General features: G+C 42.7%; 1 protein-coding gene across 1 annotated transcript in view; it reads left to right on the forward strand.

The window, feature by feature from the left end:
- babam2 (BRISC and BRCA1 A complex member 2) overlaps positions 1-22,405 on the forward strand; it is a 183,674-nt gene that overhangs the window by 21,363 nt on the left and 139,906 nt on the right. Inside the window, exon 4 of the mRNA XM_035752769.1 lies at positions 8,156-8,250. Within this exon, the coding sequence (XP_035608662.1) occupies positions 8,156-8,250 (95 nt within the window). The remainder of the gene's footprint in view (positions 1-8,155; positions 8,251-22,405) is intronic.

Here is a 22,405-nt window from a genome sequence, read left to right on the forward strand (position 1 = left end):
AGTCAGGATTGTGTTGAGGCAAAGATCTGGGGAAGGGTACCAAAACATTTCTGCAGCATTGAAGGTCCCCAAGAACACAGTGGTGTCCATTATTCCTAAATGGTAAAAGTTTGGAACCACCAAGACTCTTCCTAGAGCTGGCCGCCCGGCCAAACTGAGCAATCTGGGGAGAAAGGCCTTGGTCAGGTAGGTGACCAAGAACCCGATGGACACTTTGACAGAGCTCCAGGGTTCCTCTGTTTAGATGGGAGATCTCTGCAGCCCTCCACCAATCAAGCCTTTATGGTAGAGAGATCCTTGATGAAAACCTAGACTGGGCAAAGGTTCACTTTCCAACAGGACAACAACCCTAAGCACACAGCCAAGACAACGCAGGAGTGGCTTTGGGATACGTCTCTGAATGTCCTTGAGTGGCCCAACCAGAGCCCGGGTCTTGAACCCATTTGAACAGGAAGGAAAGAAACCGCTCAGGGATTTCACCATGAGGCCAATGGTGACTTTTTTAAAACAGTTTTTATTTCTGTGATAGAAAACTGAGGATTGGTCAATGACATTGTAGTTACTCCACAATACAAACCTAATTGACAGAGTGAAAAGAAGGAATCCTGTACGGAATAAAACATATTCCAAAATATGCATCCTATTTGCAATAAGGCACTAAAGTTCAACTGCAATAAATGTGGCAAAGAAATTAAGCGTTTATGTTTGGGGCAAATCCTACACAACAAGTCACTACATATTATCAAGCATGGTGGTGGCTGCATCATTTTATGTCTATGCTTGTCATCGATAAGGACTAGGGAGTTGTTTTTAAAAATAAAAAGAATAGAGAATAGAATATTTTTATTTTTTTATTTCACCTTTATTTAACCAGGTAGGCTAGTTGAGAACAAGTTCTCATTTGCAACTGCGACCTGGCCAAGATAAAGCATAGCAGTGTGAACAGACAACACAGAGTTACACATGGAGTAAACAATTAGCAAGTCAATAACACAGTAGAAAAAAAAATGGGCAGTCTATATACAATGTGTGCAAAAGGCATGAGGAGGTAGGCGAATAATACAATTTTGCAGATTAACACTGGAGTGATAAATGATCAGATGGGCATGTACAGGTAGAGATATTGGTGTGCAAAAGAGCAGAAAAGTAAATAAATAAAAACAGTATAAAAACAGTATGGGAATGAGGTAGGTGAAAAGGGTGAGCTATTTACCAATAGACTATGTACAGCTGCAGCGATCGGTTAGCTGCTCGGATAGCTGATGTTTGAAGTTGGTGAGGAGATAAAAGCGGAATAGAAAGCCGACTCTGGATTTGATTTTTGATTGGAGATGTTTGATGTGAGTCTGGAAGGAGAGTTTGCAGTCTAGCCAGACACCTAGGTACTTATAGATGTCCACATATTCAAGGTTGGAACCATCCAGGGTGGTGATGCTAGTCGGGCATGCGGGTGCAGGCAGCGATCGGTTGAAAAGCATGCATTTGGTTTTACTCGCGTTTAAGAGCAGTTGGAGGCCACGGAAGGAGTGCTGTATGGCATTGAAGCTCGTTTGGAGGTTGGATAGCACAGTGTCCAATGACGGGCCGAAAGTATATAGAATGGTGTCGTCTGCGTAGAGGTGGATCAGGGAATCGCCCGCAGCAAGAGCAACATCATTGATATATACAGAGAAAAGAGTCGGCCCGAGAATTGAACCCTGTGGCACCTGTGGCAATAGAGCTAAGCACAGGTAAAATCCAAGAAGGAAAACCTGGTTCAGTGTGCTTTCCAACAAACAAGGATACATTTACCTTTCAGCAGGACAATAACCTAAAACACAAGGCCAAATGTACCCTAGTGTTGCTTTCCAAGACGACTTTCAATGTTCCTGAGTGGCCTAGTTACGTTTTTTGACTTAAATCAACTTGGAAATCTATGGTGAGACCTGAAAATGCCTGTCTAGCAATGTTCAACAACCAACTGGACAGAGCTTGAATAATCTTTTAAAGAGTAATGTGCAAATATTGTACAATCCAGTTACAGACTTACCCAGAAAGACTTGCACTTTTAATTGCTTCCAAAAGTGATTCTAACATATTGACTCAGGGGGTTGAATACTTATTTATTTATTTTTCACTTTGACATTACAGATTATTTGGTGTAGATTGTTTACAAAGATTAACAATTAAATCAATTTTAATCCCACTTTGAAACACAACAAAATGTGGCAAAGTCCAGGGCTGTGAATACTTTCTGAATGCACCCAAGTGCTCTGTTCAATATTTGGGCATATTTTGAGTTCAAAATCATTACATTTGAACATTTTTATGTACATTTTTTAGACAGCCATGTATGTATTAATTAATCAATTATACAATCATACAGTTAATGTGACATTGGTAAAAACAACCTAACTACAAAACAACATAATGGTAATAATCTATTTGTATCTTATATCTCTATTGCTAAACTGGGTAGATCAAGATGTAGCCTTGGTCTATTCACAATACTGGTGAATGCATATTATTTAATAGTAGTTGTGTATGCATTGAGTTATTGAGATTGTTTTAGTAGATTTCATGGGGCTACAGATGATAAACAATCACTTCCATTTAAGATTTATTTTATTGGCAACTGCTTGTTGAAACTATTATTTTTATTGTACTGTTAGTTCAGAACAAATTCTTATTTACTATGACGGCCTACCCTGGCCAAACCCTATCCCGGACGACGCTGGGCCAATTGTGTGCCTCTCTGTTGAACTCCCAGTCACAGCCAGGGGTACTGAATTCAGCTACTAAGTTAGAAAGGATATTTAGCCTACAATTAAAGCTGGTAGCTACCGATATCGTCTCGGGTTTTAAGTGTTCTTTCTCTGTTGAGCAGTTTCAACATTTCTATATGCCGTGTTGCGTTATTCAAGTGTGTTAACTTATGTGCAGCTTGAGTGGGGAGCAGCCCAGATAACTCTAGCAATGAATGAGTAAGCGGAGCAGGCACTTTACTCTTTGTGCTATAAAAGGTCTGCGCTGATGGACAGACTCGATCCTCTCAATCACGTGAGACACGTTTGACAGAAGTACCGAATGTAACAAAAATGTTAGTCCAGAACTGTTTTTTCTTTTGTATCGAAAAAGTACAGAAGTTTCAGTATACCATGCAACACTACTCTGAGGAAGTAGATAAAGGGGTTAACTGCCAATATCCTGAATTATCCCTTTATAGCCCTTCCTATAGAGTCATTCCATTTGATTTCAATACCTTTTTTTGACCGCATCCCTTTTGATTTGAACAAAACTTTCCATACATATTTGAGCATGGTAGAAGTGGTCAGAAAGTTACGTTTTGGACCTGAATGCCAAAACATTTAGGAGATGTGCTCAAAGTTGACACATTTTGTATACCCCACCCTAACATGAAACATTTGTCATCTTCACTGGAAAAGATAAATGGGGGCCTCCCGAGTGGTACAGCCGTCTAAGGCAATGCATCTCAGTGCGCAGTTTGGCGTGTCATGTTTTGAAGGATGCATAACTCCATCTTAGCCTCTCCTGAGCCTGTTTGGGAGTTGCCAGTATGAGACAGGATCGAAATTGGGGAGAAAAAGGGGGGGTAAAATACCAACAAAAAAATAACGAATAACAGTTGAGTGACAAAGCTTACAACAGGGTTGTCAAACTATTTTCTAATTACTTGAAAACATGTTTTATTCAAATATCTAAAAAATGCGAATGAATCTTTTTTTTTTCTTATTTTCTCATATGTTGTAGCTTAGACCCCCTTAAACCCTGAGGTGTTTGTGTTGTGCCTGCCATCGGTTGAGACACAGAATGTGGAGTGGGTGTTATTTCAATCATATAAATAGAATTGATAAAATTGATTTTTTTTAATTTAACCTTTATTTAACTTGGCAAGTCAGTTAAGAACAAATTCTTATTTACAATCCTGCTGGGATAATATATATATATATATATATTAGGACAAAGCACACATCACAACGAGACAACACGACATACAGAGAGACCTAAAACGACAACAACATAGCAAGGCAGCAACACATGACAACACAGCATGGTAGCAACATAACAACAACATGGTAGCAACACAACATGGTAGCAGCACAAAACATAGTCCAAACATTATTGGGCACAGACAACAGCACAAAGGGTAAGAAGGTAGGGACAGCAATACATCATGTTTTGGTCTTTGAATGAAGAGATTGAGATAAAACTGTTAAGTTTGAGTATTTGTTGCAGCTCGTTCCAGTTGCTAGCTGCAGCGAACTGAAAAGACGAGCGACCCAGGGATGTGTGTGCTTTGGGTTCCTTTAATAGAATATGACTGGCAGAATGGGTGTTGTATGTGGAGGATGAGGGCTGCAATAGATATCTCAGATAGGGGGGAGTGAGGCCTAAGAGGGTTTTATAAATGAGCATCAACCAGTGGGTCTTGCGAAGGGTATACAGAGATGACCAGTTTACAAAGTAGTATAGAGTGCAGTGATGTGTCCTATAAAGAGCATTGGTGGCAAATCTGATGGCCGAATGGAAAAGAACATCTTGCATGTCGAGAGAGCAACCTTACCTGCTGATCTATAAATTATGTATCCGTAATCTAGCATAGGGCTGGGCGGTATACTGTTTTTAGCAAAATACCGATATTGATGCACAGACCAGTTTGAGTTTTTACTTTATCTTCTATCCCGGTATTTTAATGTTTGGTTTGTTAAATGTGATATGCAGTGTATAACGTCCATTTTTATGGTTTACTTCACTACTTGAGTCATCTCTCTCCACTCTCACTATGCCGTTTTCCACACAGACCTAGCCAGGCCCCCTGTCACTCAAGGAGCGCATTTGATGTTCCTCAACCACGAGACTCCTGCGTTCAGTCTGCATGGTCAATGATGATAACGAAGCAGTTGTCACTTTGCTTCTTAATATAAATCTACTAGCATTCTATAATTACACTATTAGCTTGTGTTTCTCATATCTGCAAACAGCTAGTTCACTTTTCTTAGCTAGTTGTTCCTAAATCTTGTTAGCCGCTAATCGCTAGCTAGCTAATAAATGTACTGTAGCGACCCTGGGTTTATAAACGCGGATATCGACTCTGCCGATTCAGCATGCTTTTGCGGCACAGTTGATAGCGAGCTGGACTTCAGGCTTGAAGGTTGAGGGTTCGAGACCTGCTCCCTGCCTGTTTCATTACAGTACTGAGTAAGAGCAAGCGTAATGAGCTATACAACCTGTTAATACCAGTGATTGTGTAGACCTAAATCAGCATGTTGTTTGTGCAACAGTGTCTTCTAAATTAAAGAGGTAAATGCAAAGCAAGAATATGTTAGCTACATGAAGTAGCTAAGAGAACATTAAATGTAGCCAAAGATTATAGGGTCCCCTAGGAAACCCAGGAAACACCTATCAACACATCAGTTCTTACCCTGTCACAATAACTCCTCCCTGGCATTTTCATTCGTCATGTCAAACAACACTGTTTTAAAAGTGCCCACTATTATGTTCTATATAATTAGAATAGACATTCTATTTCCATGATTCCAACAGTTAACCAAAGTGTTTTTCTCTAAATGGCAAGTCAAATTGCAAAATTTGGTTAAAAATAAGGCCCAGATTATTTGCCCATATTGTGCAGCCCGACGTTGCAGTGTGGATATGATCTCAAATGCAGAAATTGATGAAAATTATGACTTTTTTGGGTTTGAAGTTGAATTGAACACTATAAAACAATCAGAATGGAAAAAGACCCATTGAAATCACTTAGAATGTATATGTTGCCACCTTAAGGTCATGCACTACTCATAAAGCAAAATTAGAACTTTTAAAAATATATAAAATACCGTCAAATACTGACAATTTAAAAGAAAAAAAAATACTGCAATATAATATTTTGGCCGTATATGTGTGCCAAAAACCTGGTTGCCTTTGCCAGGAGCCGGAAACTTGGCCGCATGTAGATCTTCCAGAAAGACAATAACCCCAAGCACACATCAAAATCCACAAAGAAATGGTTCATTGGCAACATAACCAACATTTTACAATTGCCATCTCAGTCTCCGCACAAACCTGTGGTTTGAATTGAAGAGGATAGTCCATAAACACAGATTTCTGGCTCTCACAGACCTGTAACTTATTCTCTTTTTTATTCTCTGTCCTCCACTCGTTACCTGTATTAATGGCACCTGTTTGAACTTGTTATCAGTATAAAAGACACCTGAGATTTTGAGTGAAAACCTCCTTCCATCAGCAAGGGCATTGAAGATGAAACGTGGCTGTGTCTTTCAGCATGACAATGATCCCAAACACACCGCCCGGGCAACGAAGGAGTGGCTTCGTAAGAAGCATTTCAAGGTCCTGGAGTGGCCTAGCCAGTCCAGATCTCAACCCCATAGAAAATCTTTGGAGGGAGATGAAAGTCCGTGTTGCCCAGCAACAGCCCCTAAACATCACTGCTCTAGAGGAGATCTGCATGGAGGAATGGGCCAAAATACCAGCAACAGTGTGTGAAAACCTTGTGAAGACTTACAGAAAATGTTTGACCTCTGTCATTGCCAACAAATGGTATATAGCAAAGTATTGAGAAACTTTTGTTATTGACCAAATACTTATTTTCCACCATAATTTGCAAATAAATTCATTAAAAATCCTACAATGTGATTTTCTCATTTTGTCTGTCATTGTTGAAGTGTACCTATGATGAAAATTACAAGCCTCTCTCATCTTTTTAATTGGGAGAACTTGCACAATTGGTGGCTGACTAAATACTTTTTTGCCCCACTGTATAACAAACTTTCTGAGCAATTGTATTAGTTTTAAATAATATTTCCCTGTTTTTTTAATGTTTTTTTTGCCTATACTATAGCGCAGTATTTTAATTGTTTCATACAGTAATTTCTGCTGATCTTTATCAAGGCTGTCAATAATGGAAGATGGAAGATTCACAGTATCATTTAAAACAATTGATATTCCAATTCAAGTCATCATTCTCTGATGTGTGGACCATCTTTGTGTGTGGACCAACCAACTTTGTGCTAACATTTTAAAGTTAAAACAAAAAATAGATGTACGAAAACCAGCCAAAACATGATATCCACCCTGTATTCAAGGGCATGCTGTGGGAATAACACAAACACCTCAGATTATGAAAAATGGGCTCTAAACTGCAACATATGGAAAAATGAAAAAAATCTGAATTTACAATTTTTTAAAATCATTACTGTTAAAGGTTAAAAAAACATATATTTAAAAAAAATACACTTGTATTATAAAAACATTTTACTTTGACAACCCCGTTTTTAAGCTTTTCAATTATATCAAACTCAACCATTTATCTTTTCCAGTGATGAAGACATGGATGTCTCATGATAGGGTGGGGTTTTCAAAATGGGTCAACTTTGAGCACACCTTTCTTCTAAATGTTTTGGCATTCAGGTCCAAAAAAGTACTTTTTGACCACTTCTACCATTGGCAAATATGTATAGAACGTTTTGTTCTAATCAAAAAGGGTGCAGTCAAAAAGCTATTGAAATCAAATGGAGCGACCCTATATTGACCGAGTTCTAGAGTAGCCTTTTCAATCCCCCTACTCAGTTCATTTCTCTATCACAATTGGTAGACTATTCTGTGAGGGGTTATTGCAAATAGTAAAATTCCAAGCATTTAACCAGAACAACGTGATTGTCTGGTTTTATTTTTCAGGCCTTGTAAATGTTTGAGTGTTACTGGAAATAGGAACTAGGCGGTTGGGCTGTCAGTGGTATGTGTTTTTGTTGTTCATGCACCATATTTTTGGGAAAGTGTAGCCACCAGTATTCACCTGTTCTCATTATTTGATAACAGTGCAGGTCCATTTCATCTCAAGTTACATTACAGAGTTGAGTGTAAAACAGCTAAGCGCTCATGTTGATGCAAGTGGTCATCAATCTCTTCAGCTAGAATCAGTCATTTTGTTCACCTAAGATCTTAATTCAGTTGAACCATTGTAGTAAACACATTCTCCTCATCTCTGTAGAATCTACCTCTTTTCAGAAAAATATGTTTCTGTGCGCTCGCTGCTTGTGTACTAAACATTGCTGTGGTGGGCTGAATTAAATTCTAGAAATCTTTCTTTACGTGTTGTGTGACAAAGCGGACATGTGATCATTCTGGTCTTTCTCAGGGGATATCATCTTCAACGCACGGGATCCAGAACTACCTCCAGATTTCATATTTGGAGAGGATGCAGAATTCCTGCCAGAACCCTCCGAACTCCCAGTGAGTACAATTCCCCACCTCATTCATTTCCCACAATTCCCGACAGCTGAGCCAATTCAACACCCTGGCCAAATGTGAATGACTCACCAAGTTGCTGCTCAGACAGGTTCAATGTGGTGAGCAATAGAAGGCAGATGACTCTGCTGCTCTGGTTTATGGTCCAAATGTTTGGACCATTCTGTTGTTTTGACGCACTTTTATCTGGAACTCAAGTGCCGTTATTGATATGTGAGGATGAGTAAGCAGCCATATTGACCCCACGACCTCCAATGTTCTGTTGAAAAGGCGTTGGTGCGTTGCGTAATCACTTCTTCTGTATGTGCTGGCCTGCATGTCCTCCTCCCTTCTTTAGAAAACTGTCGATTGCGACAAGTTTGGTTCAGACTGCCTAAAATTAGTTTCCTTATACATTAGCTAAATAATTAGCTTAGATTGCACACTAAGATATTTAGACATGTACTTATTATAATACTCAAGACATACAGCAATCAAGTGTTTCTTCTTGAAAAATGTGTAAGGGGACCTTCTAGAATATAGTTTCCACCTACAGAAATAAGCCCGGTAACACATTGTTAAAATTATTTTTACATATTGGACCACGTACATTGCCTTCGTAAAAATATTCAGACCACATTGTGTTACGTTACAGCCTTATTCTAAAATTGATTAAATAGTTTTTCCCCCTCATCGGTCTACACACAATACCCCATGATGACAAAGCAAAAACTGAAGTTTTTTTTGTAATTTTTGCTAATTTAGTAAAAATAAAAAACTGAAATATACATTAACATAAGTATTCAGACCCTTTACTCAGTACTTTGTTGAAGCACCTTTACAGCATCGAGTCTTTTTGGGTATGACGCTACAAGCTTGGCACACTTGTATTTGGGGAGTTTCTCCCATTTTTCTCTGCAGATCCTCTCAAGCTCTGTCAGGTTGGATGGGGAGGGGAGCGTTGCTGCACAGCTTTTTTCAGGTCTCTCCAGAGATGTTTGATCGGGTTCAAGTCCGGGCTCTGGCTGGGCCACTCAAGGACATTCAGAGACTTGTACTGAAGCCACTCCTGCGTTGTCTTGGCGGTGTGCTTAGGGTCGTTGTCCTGTTAGAATGTGAACATTCGCCCCAGTCTGAGGTCTTGAGCGCTCTGGAGCAGGTTTTCATCAAGGATCTCTCTGTACTTTGCTCGATCCTGACTAGTCTGCTAGTCCCTGTCGCTGAAAAGCATCCTGATTTGTGGAGTGATGCAGAGATGGTTGTCCCTCTGGAAGGTTCTCCCATCTCCACAGAGGAACTCTAGAGCTCTGTCAGAGTGATCATCGGCTTGGTCAATTCCCCGACCAAGGCCCTTCTCCCCCGATTGCTCAGTTTGGCTGGGCGGCCAGCTCTGGGAAGAGTCTTGGTGGTTCCAAACTTCTTCCATTTAAGAATGATGGAGGCCACTGTGTTCCTGGGGGATCTTCAATGTTCTGACGTGCATTGTCAGCTGGGGGAGCTTATATAGACAGGTGTCCAATAAATTGAATTTACCACAGTTGTAGAAACATCTCAATGGAAACAGGATGCACCTGAGCTCAATTTCGAGGCTCATAGAAAAATATCGGAATACTTCTAAAAAAAAGATACCTTATTTACATATACATTTGCAAAATGTGATTTTTAAACTAATTAGCAATCTATTGATGAATTTTATGTCCCATAAAACTTAGCTTGACTTGGGGTATACCACCACCTGGTGTGAAATGCCCCTGCCTGTAATTCTCACAGAAACCACTTCATGTCACAATGTTTCCCCAAACACTTTCCCTGGTTCCCACTACTCTTGCGCAACTAAAAATGTAATCTGTCTCATCACAGTTTAAGTCACTCCCAAAAAGGATTTTGAGGTCGGGTGACGTTTTTTCTCAAGTTAACCTACAGTTGACATGTAGCCCCACTCTCCCCTATCCCCTCACTGCAAATTACAGAGTGGTAAGGTGCTTAACCATGCACTGCTTAAAACTCAGGTGTAGTTTGTGCATTTTTAGGAGTTGAGAACTAAATTAGAGTAGGAATGGAAAGCTGGGCTCTCCTTTTTTTTAACAAAGACTCTTCAACCTGCAGTTTTCCCCGCGATTGCAAAAATGTTATATATTTTTTCAATGTTATATATTTTTTTCCATGTTATATATTTTTTGGGCGTGGCAGCAATGATTTTTGCCGTGGCACAGCGACCATTGCTAAATGCCTGCAGCAGAAACACTGCAGCAATCTTTGGGAACATTCTATTGCAGGTTGCTAGTCTGGGCCAGAAAAAAATGTAAACAAACAAAACAACAGTGTCCAACATAGGGATGACCTCAGCAAGCCAACCTGCCATTTTGTTGCATATATTGTCTCCCCAACAGGCTTAGCAGGTGTCTGTGAGTTAAGTTCAGGGTAGTTGGAAGACAGGGCATTTCACATGGGCGTCAACTCCCCAACACAGTCTAGGAACAAACGTATGACCTCGGAATCCACCAGCACACACACAACTGATTTATGGTAAAGTAATAAGAAGATAGTAAATGGAAGAGTTGAATGGCAACCAGGAATTATACATGGGGTTCGGCGCTCACTTGTTAATAGGTCTAATATGTTGTCCCTGTGGAAAACTCCCTGCTGGAAACGGATGCCAGACCAAGCGCTGAGAGGCTTGGCAAGAGGCGGTTGTTATTGTTGCTATTACTACAGGGTCTTAAAGTTGTCCACAGGGCTATTTTTAAAGCCACCTAACAGAGAGAAGTTAAATTCCCCAGTCTGTCAGAGTCTCGGAGACAAGGGGGGAGATATTGCTCACTGTCTCGTAAAACAGCTGCACACATAAGGGGAAGCACCTCTGTCGCGCCACTGTTTGGCAGCCCCTCTGTCTTTATTCTCTCTGTCTTTCTTGCCATGTTTTCTTAATCCTTACTTTTTCTCTACCCGGGATGTTTTTTCTCCCTCCTACTTGCTCCCCCTCTTTCTCCATCTTTAGTAAGTCTCGCCCTCCTGCTCTCTTACTCCTTAAAACCCTGTTTTCTCAATGCTTCAATTCATTTCCCATTTCCCACCATTGACTAGTAAGCAGACCTCTTCGCCAGTAATCGTTATGAATCAGTTTGTGAACTGGAAACTTTAGGGTGGGAGTTTGGAAAGAGACAAATGTAAACCACTGAACCAGGTGACTGAGTAACTTATTTCCTCATAGGAAGAAGAACTTGCAGCAGCTGCATAAACCACATTTTGACTAACCCCTGGAAAAAGGAGCTAATTTGCCATTTTGCACTATTATCCTATTTGTAGAGTGGAGGGAGGAGTATGTTGCAACATGGATATTCAGAGACTCATTTTCACCTGACGGCTTCTAGTCTGCTTCAAAGCTATAACGTAGTTTGGTGATGATCCTAATGAGTTCAGGTGGTGCACACCGTTCACGTTACTTGGAAGAACATAGCCTCACAGTGGTGAGTGTACACACACATAGTGTGGTTTGGCTCACTGTTCAAATGTTGCATTCATCTTTAGATCTCAGATGGAGATTTTGGACAAACAGGTTTCTTGGTGCATGCGCTCAGGACAGGAAGCTTAGAGACAGGAGAGTGCAGCAAGTGTAGGCTGCACAGTTCATCTAAGTACACACCCAAACACTTGCTACTGAATTTAACCATTAATCACTCCTCACTCTCTTGACCAAACAACCTATTTATGTAACAAACATGTCTACAACAGGACGCAGAGATTTTCCATTTAATCAACATCCCAATATGTAGCCTACCTTTTGCCCGCAAACCGTCAATAAAAACATGTACTTAAAGTAGGGCTGGGAGATTATATTGAATTTATGTTTTAACTTAATGTTCCAAACGCCTGTATCGCAAGGTTCACATTTCTTTTCTTGTTTTTATGAACGTTTGTCTCCTTCGCTCCTTCTGTGCTGTGTACACTGTGCACCTTCCCACTCGAACACAGACACCAAGCCCTTGCCACAAACTACACCTAAAACCTAGTGGTCAAACATAGAAATGGTTCCAATGGTTTGTTCACCATTCATGTTTCCCATAGGGAAAATTACACTTCAAACAAGGTCTGTGGTTCATGTAGGCTTTCCCTGGTGTGACGTTTTGATAATCATCTCAGGGACAAGGGGACTTTTATCAATATATTCAGTTATATTTACTCTCAGATTCGAAAATACCAATTAGCATCAAAGTAGACATCATGCAAGACTACATATCCATACAAGCTACGGCATGTCATCTCTAGCTGACACCTTTGCTGTCTATTCCATATTTTAACTGATATTTGTTTGCTTATTTATGCATTTGGTGTTTACAGAATACTATCCTTGTAGCAGTCAGATATTTACAATATACATTTACATTACATTTACATTTAAGTCATTTAGCAGACGCTCTTATCCAGAGCGACTTACAAATTGGTGCATACACCTTATGACATCCAGTGGAACAGCCACTTACAATAGTGCATCTAAATCTTTTAGGGGGGTGAGAAGGATTACTTACCCTATCCTAGGTATTCCTTGAAGAGGTGGGGTTTCAGGTGTCTCCGGAAGGTGGTGATTGACTCCGCTGTCCTGGCGTCGTGAGGGAGTTTGTTCCACCATTGGGGGCCAGAGCAGCGAACAGTTTTGACTGGGCTGAGCGGGAACTGTACTTCCTCAGTGGTAGGGAGGCGAGCAGGCCAGAGGTGGATGAACGCAGTGCCCTTGTTTGGGTGTAGGGCCTGATCAGAGCCTGGAGGTACTGAGGTGCCGTTCCCCTCACAGCTCCGTAGGCAAGCACCATGGTCTTGTAGCGGATGCGAGCTTCAACTGGAAGCCAGTGGAGAGAGCGGAGGAGCGGGGTGACGTGAGAGAACTTGGGAAGGTTGAACACCAGACGGGCTGCGGCGTTCTGGATGAGTTGTAGGGGTTTAATGGCACAGGCAGGGAGCCCAGCCAACAGCGAGTTGCAGTAATCAAGACGGGAGATGACAAGTGCCTGGATTAGGACCTGCGCCGCTTCCTGTGTGAGGCAGGGTCGTACTCTGCGGATGTTGTAGAGCATGAACCTACAGGAACGGGACACCGCCTTGATGTTAGTTGAGAACGACAGGGTGTTGTCCAGGATCACGCCAAGGTTCTTAGCGCTCTGGGAGGAGGACACAATGGAGTTGTCAACCGTGATGGCGGGCAGTCATGGAACGGGCAGTCCTTCCCCGGGAGGAAGAGGAGCTCCGTCTTGCTGAGGTTCAGCTTGAGGTGGTGATCCGTCATCCACACTGATATGTCTGCCAGACATGCAGAGATGCGATTCGCCCCCTGGTCATCAGAAGGGGGAAAGGAGAAGATTAATTGTGTGTCGTCTGCATAGCAATGATAGGAGAGACCATGTGAGGTTATGACAGAGCCAAGTGACTTGGTGTATAGCGAGAATAAGAGAGGGCCTAGAACAGAGCCCTGGGGGACACCAGTGGTGAGAGCGCGTGGTGAGGAGACAGATTCTCGCCACGCCACCTGGTAGGAGCGACCTGTCAGGTAGGACGCAATCCAAGCGTGGGCCGCGCCGGAGATGCCCAACTCGGAGAGGGTGGAGAGGAGGATCTGATGGTTCACAGTATCGAAGGCAGCCGATAGGTCTAGAAGGATGAGAGCAGAGGAGAGAGAGTTAGCTTTAGCAGTGCGGAGCGCCTCCGTGATACAGAGAAGAGCAGTCTCAGTTGAATGACTAGTCTTGAAACCTGACTGATTTGGATCAAGAAGGTCATTCTGAGAGAGATAGCGGTAGAGCTGGCCAAGGACGGCATGCTCAAGAGTTTTGGAGAGAAAAGAGAGAAGGGATACTGGTCTGTAGTTGTTGACATCGGAGGGATCGAGTGTAGGTTTTTTCAGAAGGGTGCAACTCTCGCTCTCTTGAAGACGGGAGGGACGTAGCCAGCGGTCAGGGATGAGTTGATGAGCGAGGTGAGGTAAGGGAGAAGGTCTCCGGAAATGGTCTGGAGAAGAGAGGAGGGGATAGGGTCAAGCGGGCAGGTTGTTGGGCGGCCGGCCGTCACAAGACGCGAGATTTCATCTGGAGAGAGGGGAGAAAGAGGTCAGAGCATAGGGTAGGGCAGTGTGAGCAGAACCAGCGGTGTCGTTTGACTTAGCAAACGAGGATCGGATGTCGTCGACCTTCTTTTCAAAATGGTTGACGAAGTCATCTGCAGAGAGGGAGGAGGGGGGATTCAGGAGGGAGGAGAAGGTGGCAAAGAGCTTCCTAGGGTTAGAGGCAGATGCTTGGAATTTAGAATGGTAGAAAGTGGCTTTAGCAGCAGAGACAGAGGAGGAAAATGTAGAGAGGAGGGAGTGAAAGGATGCCAGGTCCGCAGGGAGGCGAGTTTTCCTCCATTTCCGCTCGGCTGCCCGGAGCCCTGTTCTGTGAGCTCGCAATGAGTCGTCGAGCCACGGAGCGGGAGGGGAGGACCGAGCCGGCCTGGAGGATAGGGGACATAGAGAGTCAAAGGATGCAGAAAGGGAGGAGAGGAGGGTTGAGGAGGCAGAATCAGGAGATAGGTTGGAGAAAGTTTGAGCAGAGGGAAGAGATGATAGGATGGAAGAGGAGAGAGTAGCGGGGGAGAGAGAGCGAAGGTTGGGACGGCGCGATACCATCCGAGTAGGGGCAGTGTGGGAAGTGTTGGATGAGAGCGAGAGGGAAAAGGATACAAGGTAGTGGTCGGAGACTTGGAGGGGAGTTGCAATGAGGTTAGTGGAAGAACAGCATCTAGTAAAGATGAGGTCGAGTGTATTGCCTGCCTTGTGAGTAGGGGGGAAGGTGAGAGGGTGAGGTCAAAAGAGGAGAGGAGTGGAAAGAAGGAGGCAGAGAGGAATGAGTCAAAGGTAGACGTGGGGAGGTTAAAGTCGCCCAGAACTGTGAGAGGTGAGCCGTCCTCAGGAAAGGAGCTTATCAAGGCATCAAGCTCATTGATGAACTCTCCGAGGGAACCTGGAGGGCGATAAATGATAAGGATGTTAAGCTTGAAAGGGCTGGTAACTGTGACAGCATGGAATTCAAAGGAGGCGATAGACAGATGGGTAAGGGAGAAAGAGAGAAAGACCACTTGGGAGAGATGAGGATCCCGGTGCCACCACCCCGCTGACCAGAAGCTCTCGGGGTGTGCGAGAACACGTGGGCGGACGAGGAGAGAGCAGTAGGAGTAGCAGTGTTATCTGTGGTGATCCATGTTTCCGTCAGTGCCAAGAAGTCAAGGGACTGGAGGGAGGCATAGGCTGAGATGAACTCTGCCTTGTTGGCCGCAGATCGGCAGTTCCAGAGGCTACCGGAGACCTGGAACTCCACGTGGGTCGTACGCGCTGGGACCACCAGATTAGGGTGGCCGCGGCCACGCGGTGTGGAGCGTTTGTATGGTCTGTGCAGAGAGGAGAGAACAGGGATAGACAGACACATAGTTGACAGGCTACAGAAAAGGCTACGCTAATGCAAGGAGATTGGAATGACAAGTGGACTACACGTCTCGAATGTTCAGAAAGTTAAGCTTACGTAGCAAGAATCTTATTGACTAAAATGATTAAAATGATACAGTACTGCTGAAGTAGGCTAGCTGGCAGTAGCTGCGTTGTTGACACATATACCATGAATACTGGTCATTTTTGCAAAGATGCTAGCTAGCTACCTACCTAGAGGATATTAGCAACATGCCCTTATTTTACAAGATCCTCTTCTCTTTCATCTGGTGGAGGTCTATATTTCATTCCTTAAAATGTCTGCCAACTATATGAACAAGGTGAAATCCATTTCAATTCATTGTGTTAGAATGCAATGCTGTATTAAAGCAATTCAGAACTAACTTGTTGACGTGTTCTGATGCAGATTCAAAGCCAGATTAACTGGCTTAAGACTCCAAACAAGGATGCCATGCCTAAACGCAGCTATATCAATACCCTTCTTGTCAATTTAACAGGTCCGTGTTGCTGCTGTCAATTGTGAACAGCACATTTACCACTGCAATCATTCAGAACCCCAGAATAAGCAGGAGGAAGACAACGTTACACAGGTGAAAGAAGTGACGCAGCGGTCTAAGGCTCTGCTTCTCAGTGCTAGAGGCGTATATCAACCGGCCATGATCGGGAGTCCCATAGGGCGACGCACAATTGGCCCAGCGTTGTCCAGGTTAGGGGAGGCCGGGGTAGGCCTTCATTGTAAATAGGAATTTGTTCTTAACTGACTTTCCTAGTTAAATAAAGGTTAAATTAAATCAAAATAAATAAAATAAATAAAAAGGTAGCAAAAACAGTACACAACAACACTTTTAAGACGGGCCTTGGTAAGCACCGAAATTCTCAGACTTCAATGGGAGTAGGGCGGCAAAATACACGGTTGACCAATGTGCAGAGTTCATCTTGTCAACCAATCAAACAATGTTGACAACAATCGAGCTGACAACTATCCGGACTGCTGGTCTCTACACACGGTAAGCAGATTTTCTCGCGGTTCAATTGTCGTTTACCGCGGCCCATGTGTAAGCACATTTTATACGTCTTACTGTCTAGATGTTATCAAATCGGGAGAAGAACAAGTGAAGAAAGCAGCATAGGGAACATGGGTGAAGGTAGTGTAGGTTTATAAAGAGACAGTGCCTTTGGAAAGTAATTGAGATCCCTTGACTTTTTCCAACATTACAGCCTTATTCTACAATGGATTAAATAAATAAAAATCCTCATCAATCTATCCACAATACCCCTTAATGACAAAGCAAAAACAGGTTTTTAGACATTTTTACTAATTTATTAAAAATAGAAAACAGAAATACCTTATTTACATAAGCATTCAGACCCTTTGCTATGAGACTCGAGCTCAGGGGCATCTTGTTTCCATTGATCATCCTTGAGATGTTTCTACAACTTGATCACAGTCCACCTGTTGTAAATTCAATTGATTGGACATGATTTGGAAAGGCACACAGCTGTTTTAATACGGTCCCACAGTTGACAGTGCATGTCAGAGCAAAAACCAAGCCATAAGGCCGAAGGAATTATCCGTAGATCTCCCGAGACAGGATTGTGTCGAGGCACATCTGGGGATGGCTACCAAAACATTAAGGCAGCATTGAAGTTCCCCAAGAACAGTCAGGGAAATGACCAAGAAGACTTGATGCTGTAATTGCTGCCAAAGGTGCTTGAACAATTTAAGGGTCTGAATACTTAAGTAAATGTGATGTTTCAGATATTTTATTTGTATATATTAGCAAAAATGTTTTTCTTTGCCATTGGGGGATTGTGTGTAGATTGATGAGGGGACAAACGTATTTAATCCATTTTAGAATAAGGATGTAACATAACAAAATGTGGAAATAGTCAACGGGTCTGAATACTTTCGGAATGCACTGTAAGATGGAGCTTTCCAAAGTGTTCGAAGTTGAGTGACCATGGGGCATAAAATACATAGTGTGGAATAAGGGATGGTTGGCCATGGAATAAACATAAAATGTGGTTCTGGTGTGCTTCTGCACCCCTTTTAGAGAGTTTCCACAAATTTAACATCTTTTTGGATTTTCAACAATGCAGAAACAAATTTATTTTTGTAAATTTAAGTTTACAATTTGACATTTCTAAAATAAAGACAAATGGCACCCAAAACATTATTGGCACCCCGGAGCAAATACTTAGTTGCACAGCCTTTGGCCAAAATAACTGCAGACAAATGCTTCAATGTTTGAGGGGTGAAACTTCTGCTTTCAGATCTCACCATAAGTTTTGTATGTGGTTCAGATCTGGACTCTTCGCTGGCTACTCCAGAACAGTCAAGCATTTCTTCTTAAACCATTCTTGTGTGCTTTTTAATGTGTGATTAGGGTCGTCTTGCTCGAAGACCTACAACCTTCAATGGAGACCGAGTTTTTGTACACTGGGTTGAACATTGGACTTCAAAACACCTTGATATTCTGTTGATTTCATGATGACTTACACACATTCAAGGCCCCAATACCAAAGGCAGCAAAACAAACCCACAGCATTATCAAACCTCTCCATGTTTGCTTGTAGGGATGGTGTTCTTTTCTTAACCCCACAGCATTATCTCTCTGAAATGAGGCTGTGACATAGTTTCACCAAAGTAAGGTATCCCTTTCCATAGAATGCTCCGCAGACGTACAGGATTGAAATGAACGCTACCAGCTCATCAACAGAACAATCCCAGGCAGTGTCTACTTGCTCATTGTGCACCTCAGCCACAGTACAGTCAGAGATGTCATGATTATTTTCTTCCCCGCCATCTTAGTTGTTTTTGTACCTTCTAGCAGCGCTAACGCAGCATGTGCATCCAATCGTCTTGGTCTTCTTGCCGTTTTGGAAATTATGCATGCTCTCACTGTGTACAAGTAGGCCAGAGCATATTGATAAGATTATTATTTATTTTACTTAACTAGGCAAGTCAGTTAAGAAAAAAATTCTTATTTTCAATGACGGCCTAGGAACAGTGGGTTAACTGCCTGTTCAGGGGCAGAACGACAGCTCGGGGATTTGAACTTACCTTTCGGTTTCTAGTCCAACGCTCTAACCACTAGGCTATCCTGCCACCCCTCATTATGATTATCAACTGGGCACAGCACCTTGGTGGTTCCAAACTTCTTGCATGGGGGCCACTGTGTTCTTGGGGACCTTCAATGCTGCAGGAATGTTTTGGTACCCTTCCCCAGATCTGTGCCTCGACAACAATCCTGTTTCGGAGCTCTACGGACAATTCCTTCGACCTCATGGCTTGGTTTTTGCTTTGACATGCATTGTCAACTGTGAGACTTTATATAGACAGGTGTGTGCTTCCAAATCATGTCAAGTTGTAGAAAAATCTCAGGGATGAGCAATGGAGGCAGGATGCATCTGAGCTCAATTTCAGGTCTCATAGCAAAGGGTCTGAATAATTGTTTTCTGAAAACTTGTTTTCACTTCATTGTGCGGTATTGTGTGTAGATTGAGTTTTTTATTTATTTAATCCATTTTAGAATAAGGCTGTAACGTAACAAAATGTGTAAAAAGTCAAGGGGTCTGAATACTTTCCGAATACACTGTACCACATGAAGGAAAGACTAATGGGTTTATTGAAGGAAAGAGAGAGTCACTGTTTCATCCCTTTACGAGACTGACACATTTGTTTCGGCATAACCTAACGACTCAATCTTTTGTTTTTAATTGGTGGTTATGTGCCTGCTGAACAAAGAGCGGTTATTTGCGGTGAGGAACATGCTGAGATAGTGGTTGGAATAGGCTGGAATACGTGGTGTAATTACGACCATGGGAAACACTCCGAGACGGATAAAGCAATGAGGCAAATGTGATTGATGAGTAGGCCCTAAATGAAGCTGTGCTGGTCTTGAGTCTAGACCAGTGGGTCTTTCCTTTGTGGGCGGGTGGATTGAGACTACGGTCTTGTCACCTTGCTGCCTTTTATTTTATTGAGTGGGTAGGCTTTATTTTGTTTTTACATAGTGATTTTGGAAGACTTCAGACCAAATGTGATTCGCTTAGGTTGCATTGAAAGTAGAAATGCTGAATAGTGTTAACAGCACTTCACTTTCAATGTGGTTTCCATCCAGTCTACATAGATCAACAGTGTTATAAACAGCCCAAATGGATGCCTTGTGGCCCAACTTGGCTTTCTAATTGAGGTTAGTAGCTCGCTACTACCCTTTCAAAATACCAAAATTAGCCCCCATCCAAGTCTATAAAGTTCCCTCGTTGAACTTGGCAGCCCCCCTGTTCTCATTGTTTGCCCTTCATTTCCCACCAGTCCACTGTGGGTCTACTCATCCAATAGAAGAGGTCTATGGACCACACTCCTGCTAGCTGGTCCCACGCCTCTTAATTGTTGTAGAGGGGCTTGGCTTGAGAGGGGAGGGACTGATGTAGTACAATGGAGAGTGCTGTGGCCGTATGCACACACCCAAGCCCGATGACAGAAATAATTTGCGGAATGACCGCTAGGGAGCTGCTGGGAAGACTGAGGGAAGCGAGGAAACTGAGAGGAAGGGAGAGGAAGGGAGGGAGAGGACTCATTTGGTCACGTGGCAGACTATGTAGTAGTGTATTTTTTTGTCTGTGATTTTGTAGGTTCAGTAGAGATTTTAATTTGAAATGATAGCCAGCATTGTTTTTATCAAAGTTTAAATGGTAAACCACATTTAAACTTTACTGAAACAAACAATATTTTGTGGCATGTGTTTGTAAGTTCTATGCTCTTGTCATCTTTCTGTAAAATGAGCGGCTTGGAACCAGTCCTGGCAGGCCGCTTGAGTTTTTTTTTTATGCTTGGTGTCGGTAGACATTACATTTGGTTAAGTGGATTACAAAAATGTACTTGTGCCACGTCTGCACTTATCCATACTCCCTAATCTCCCTCTTCCCTCCACTCGTATGCCCCTCTGTCCCTCTTTGTGTCTGTAATTATTCATTAGTCAGGTTGAGACCTGCCGAGACCTTTACTAAAACAACCCCTTGGGACGGGAGTTCCCCAGTGCTTTTCGACCTGTGTGTGTGTACGTGTGTGCGTGTGCGTGTGTGTGTGTGCTCAGGATTTATTCTGGATCAAAAGGGGCCTTAGATGGTAGGCGTGGTGGTGGGCGCGGTTGGCATGGCTCTCATCTTGGCGGTCATATAGTTGAGGAACATTTTTGCAGTTTTAACGCAAATTTCCTGCAATTCTACACTTAGCCATGGAGCTGAGATACTATTTTTTTTTGCATTTTTAAATCAAATTTCCTCCAATTCGATGCATTTTGCCATGGCTAATGCTGTGTTGTTTTGCTCAAACATAATTACAAAATCATTACTGCTAATTGCATTGTTTTTGGAGTTTTAAATTCTCTGACTGTCTAGCTTTTATTTTGGTGATTGTTCATTCTCAAAGAATATATTATAATATTGTTTCTAGATACACTATATATACAAAAGTATGTGGACACACCTTCAAATTACTGGATTTGGCTATTTCAGCCATACCCGTTGCTTACAGGTGTATAAAATTGAGCACACCGCCATGCAATATCCATAGACAAACATTGGCAGTAGAATAGCCTTACTGAAGAGCTCAGTGACTTTCAACATGGCACTGTCATATGATGGCACTTATCCAACAAGTCAGTTCATCACATTTCTGTCCTGCTAGAGCTGCCCTGGTCAACTGTAAGTGCTGTTATTGTGATGTGGAAACGTCTAGGAGCAACACCGGCTCAGCTGCGAAGTGGTGGGCCACACAAACTCACATAACGGGACCGCCGAGTGCTGAAGCGCGTCGTAGATTTCTAAAAATCTCTGTCCTCGGTTGCAACAATCACTACGAGTTCCAAACTGCCTCTAGAAGCAACTTCAGCACAATAACTGTTCGTTGGGAGCTTTATGGTTTCCATGGTCGAGCAGCCGCACACGCTCTCTGGAGTGATGAATCACGCTTCACCATCTGGCAGTCCGACAGACGAATTTGGGTTTGGCGGATGCCAGGAGAATGCTACCTGCCCGAATGTTTGGTGCAGGAGGAATAATGGTCTGGGACTGTTTTTCATGGATCAGGCCCCTTAGTTCCATTGAAGGGTAATCTTAATGACACAGCATCCAATGACATTCTAGACAATTCTGTGCTTCCAACTTTGTGGCAACAGGTTGTGGAAGGCCCTTTTCTATTTCAGCATGATAATGCCCCCATGACAATTGATTTATTTATTTGACTAGGCAAGTCAGTTAAGAACAAATTATTATTTTCAATGACAGCCTAGGAGTGGGTTAACTGCCTGTTCAGGGGCAGAACGACAGATTTGTACCTTGTCAGCTCTGGGATTTGAACTTGCAACCTTCCGGTTACTATTCCAACGCTCTAACCACTAGGCTACCCTGCCGCCCCACAAAGCCCCCGTGCACAAAGCGAGGTCCATACAGAAATGGTTTGTTGAGATCTGTGTGGAAGAACTTGACTGGCCTGCACGGATCCCTGACCTCAACCCCATCGAACACCTTTGGGATGAATTGGAATGCCGACTGCGAGCCAGGCCCAATCGTCCAACATCAGTGCCCGACCTCACTAATGCTCTTGTGGCTGAATAGAAGCAAGTCCCAGTAGCAATGTTCCTAGTGGAAAGCCTTCCCAGAAGAGTAGAGGCTGTTATAGCAGCAAAGAGG

Source organism: Oncorhynchus keta, chromosome 35 (assembly GCF_023373465.1).
Source record: "Oncorhynchus keta strain PuntledgeMale-10-30-2019 chromosome 35, Oket_V2, whole genome shotgun sequence".
Lineage (NCBI taxonomy): Eukaryota > Metazoa > Chordata > Actinopteri > Salmoniformes > Salmonidae > Oncorhynchus > Oncorhynchus keta.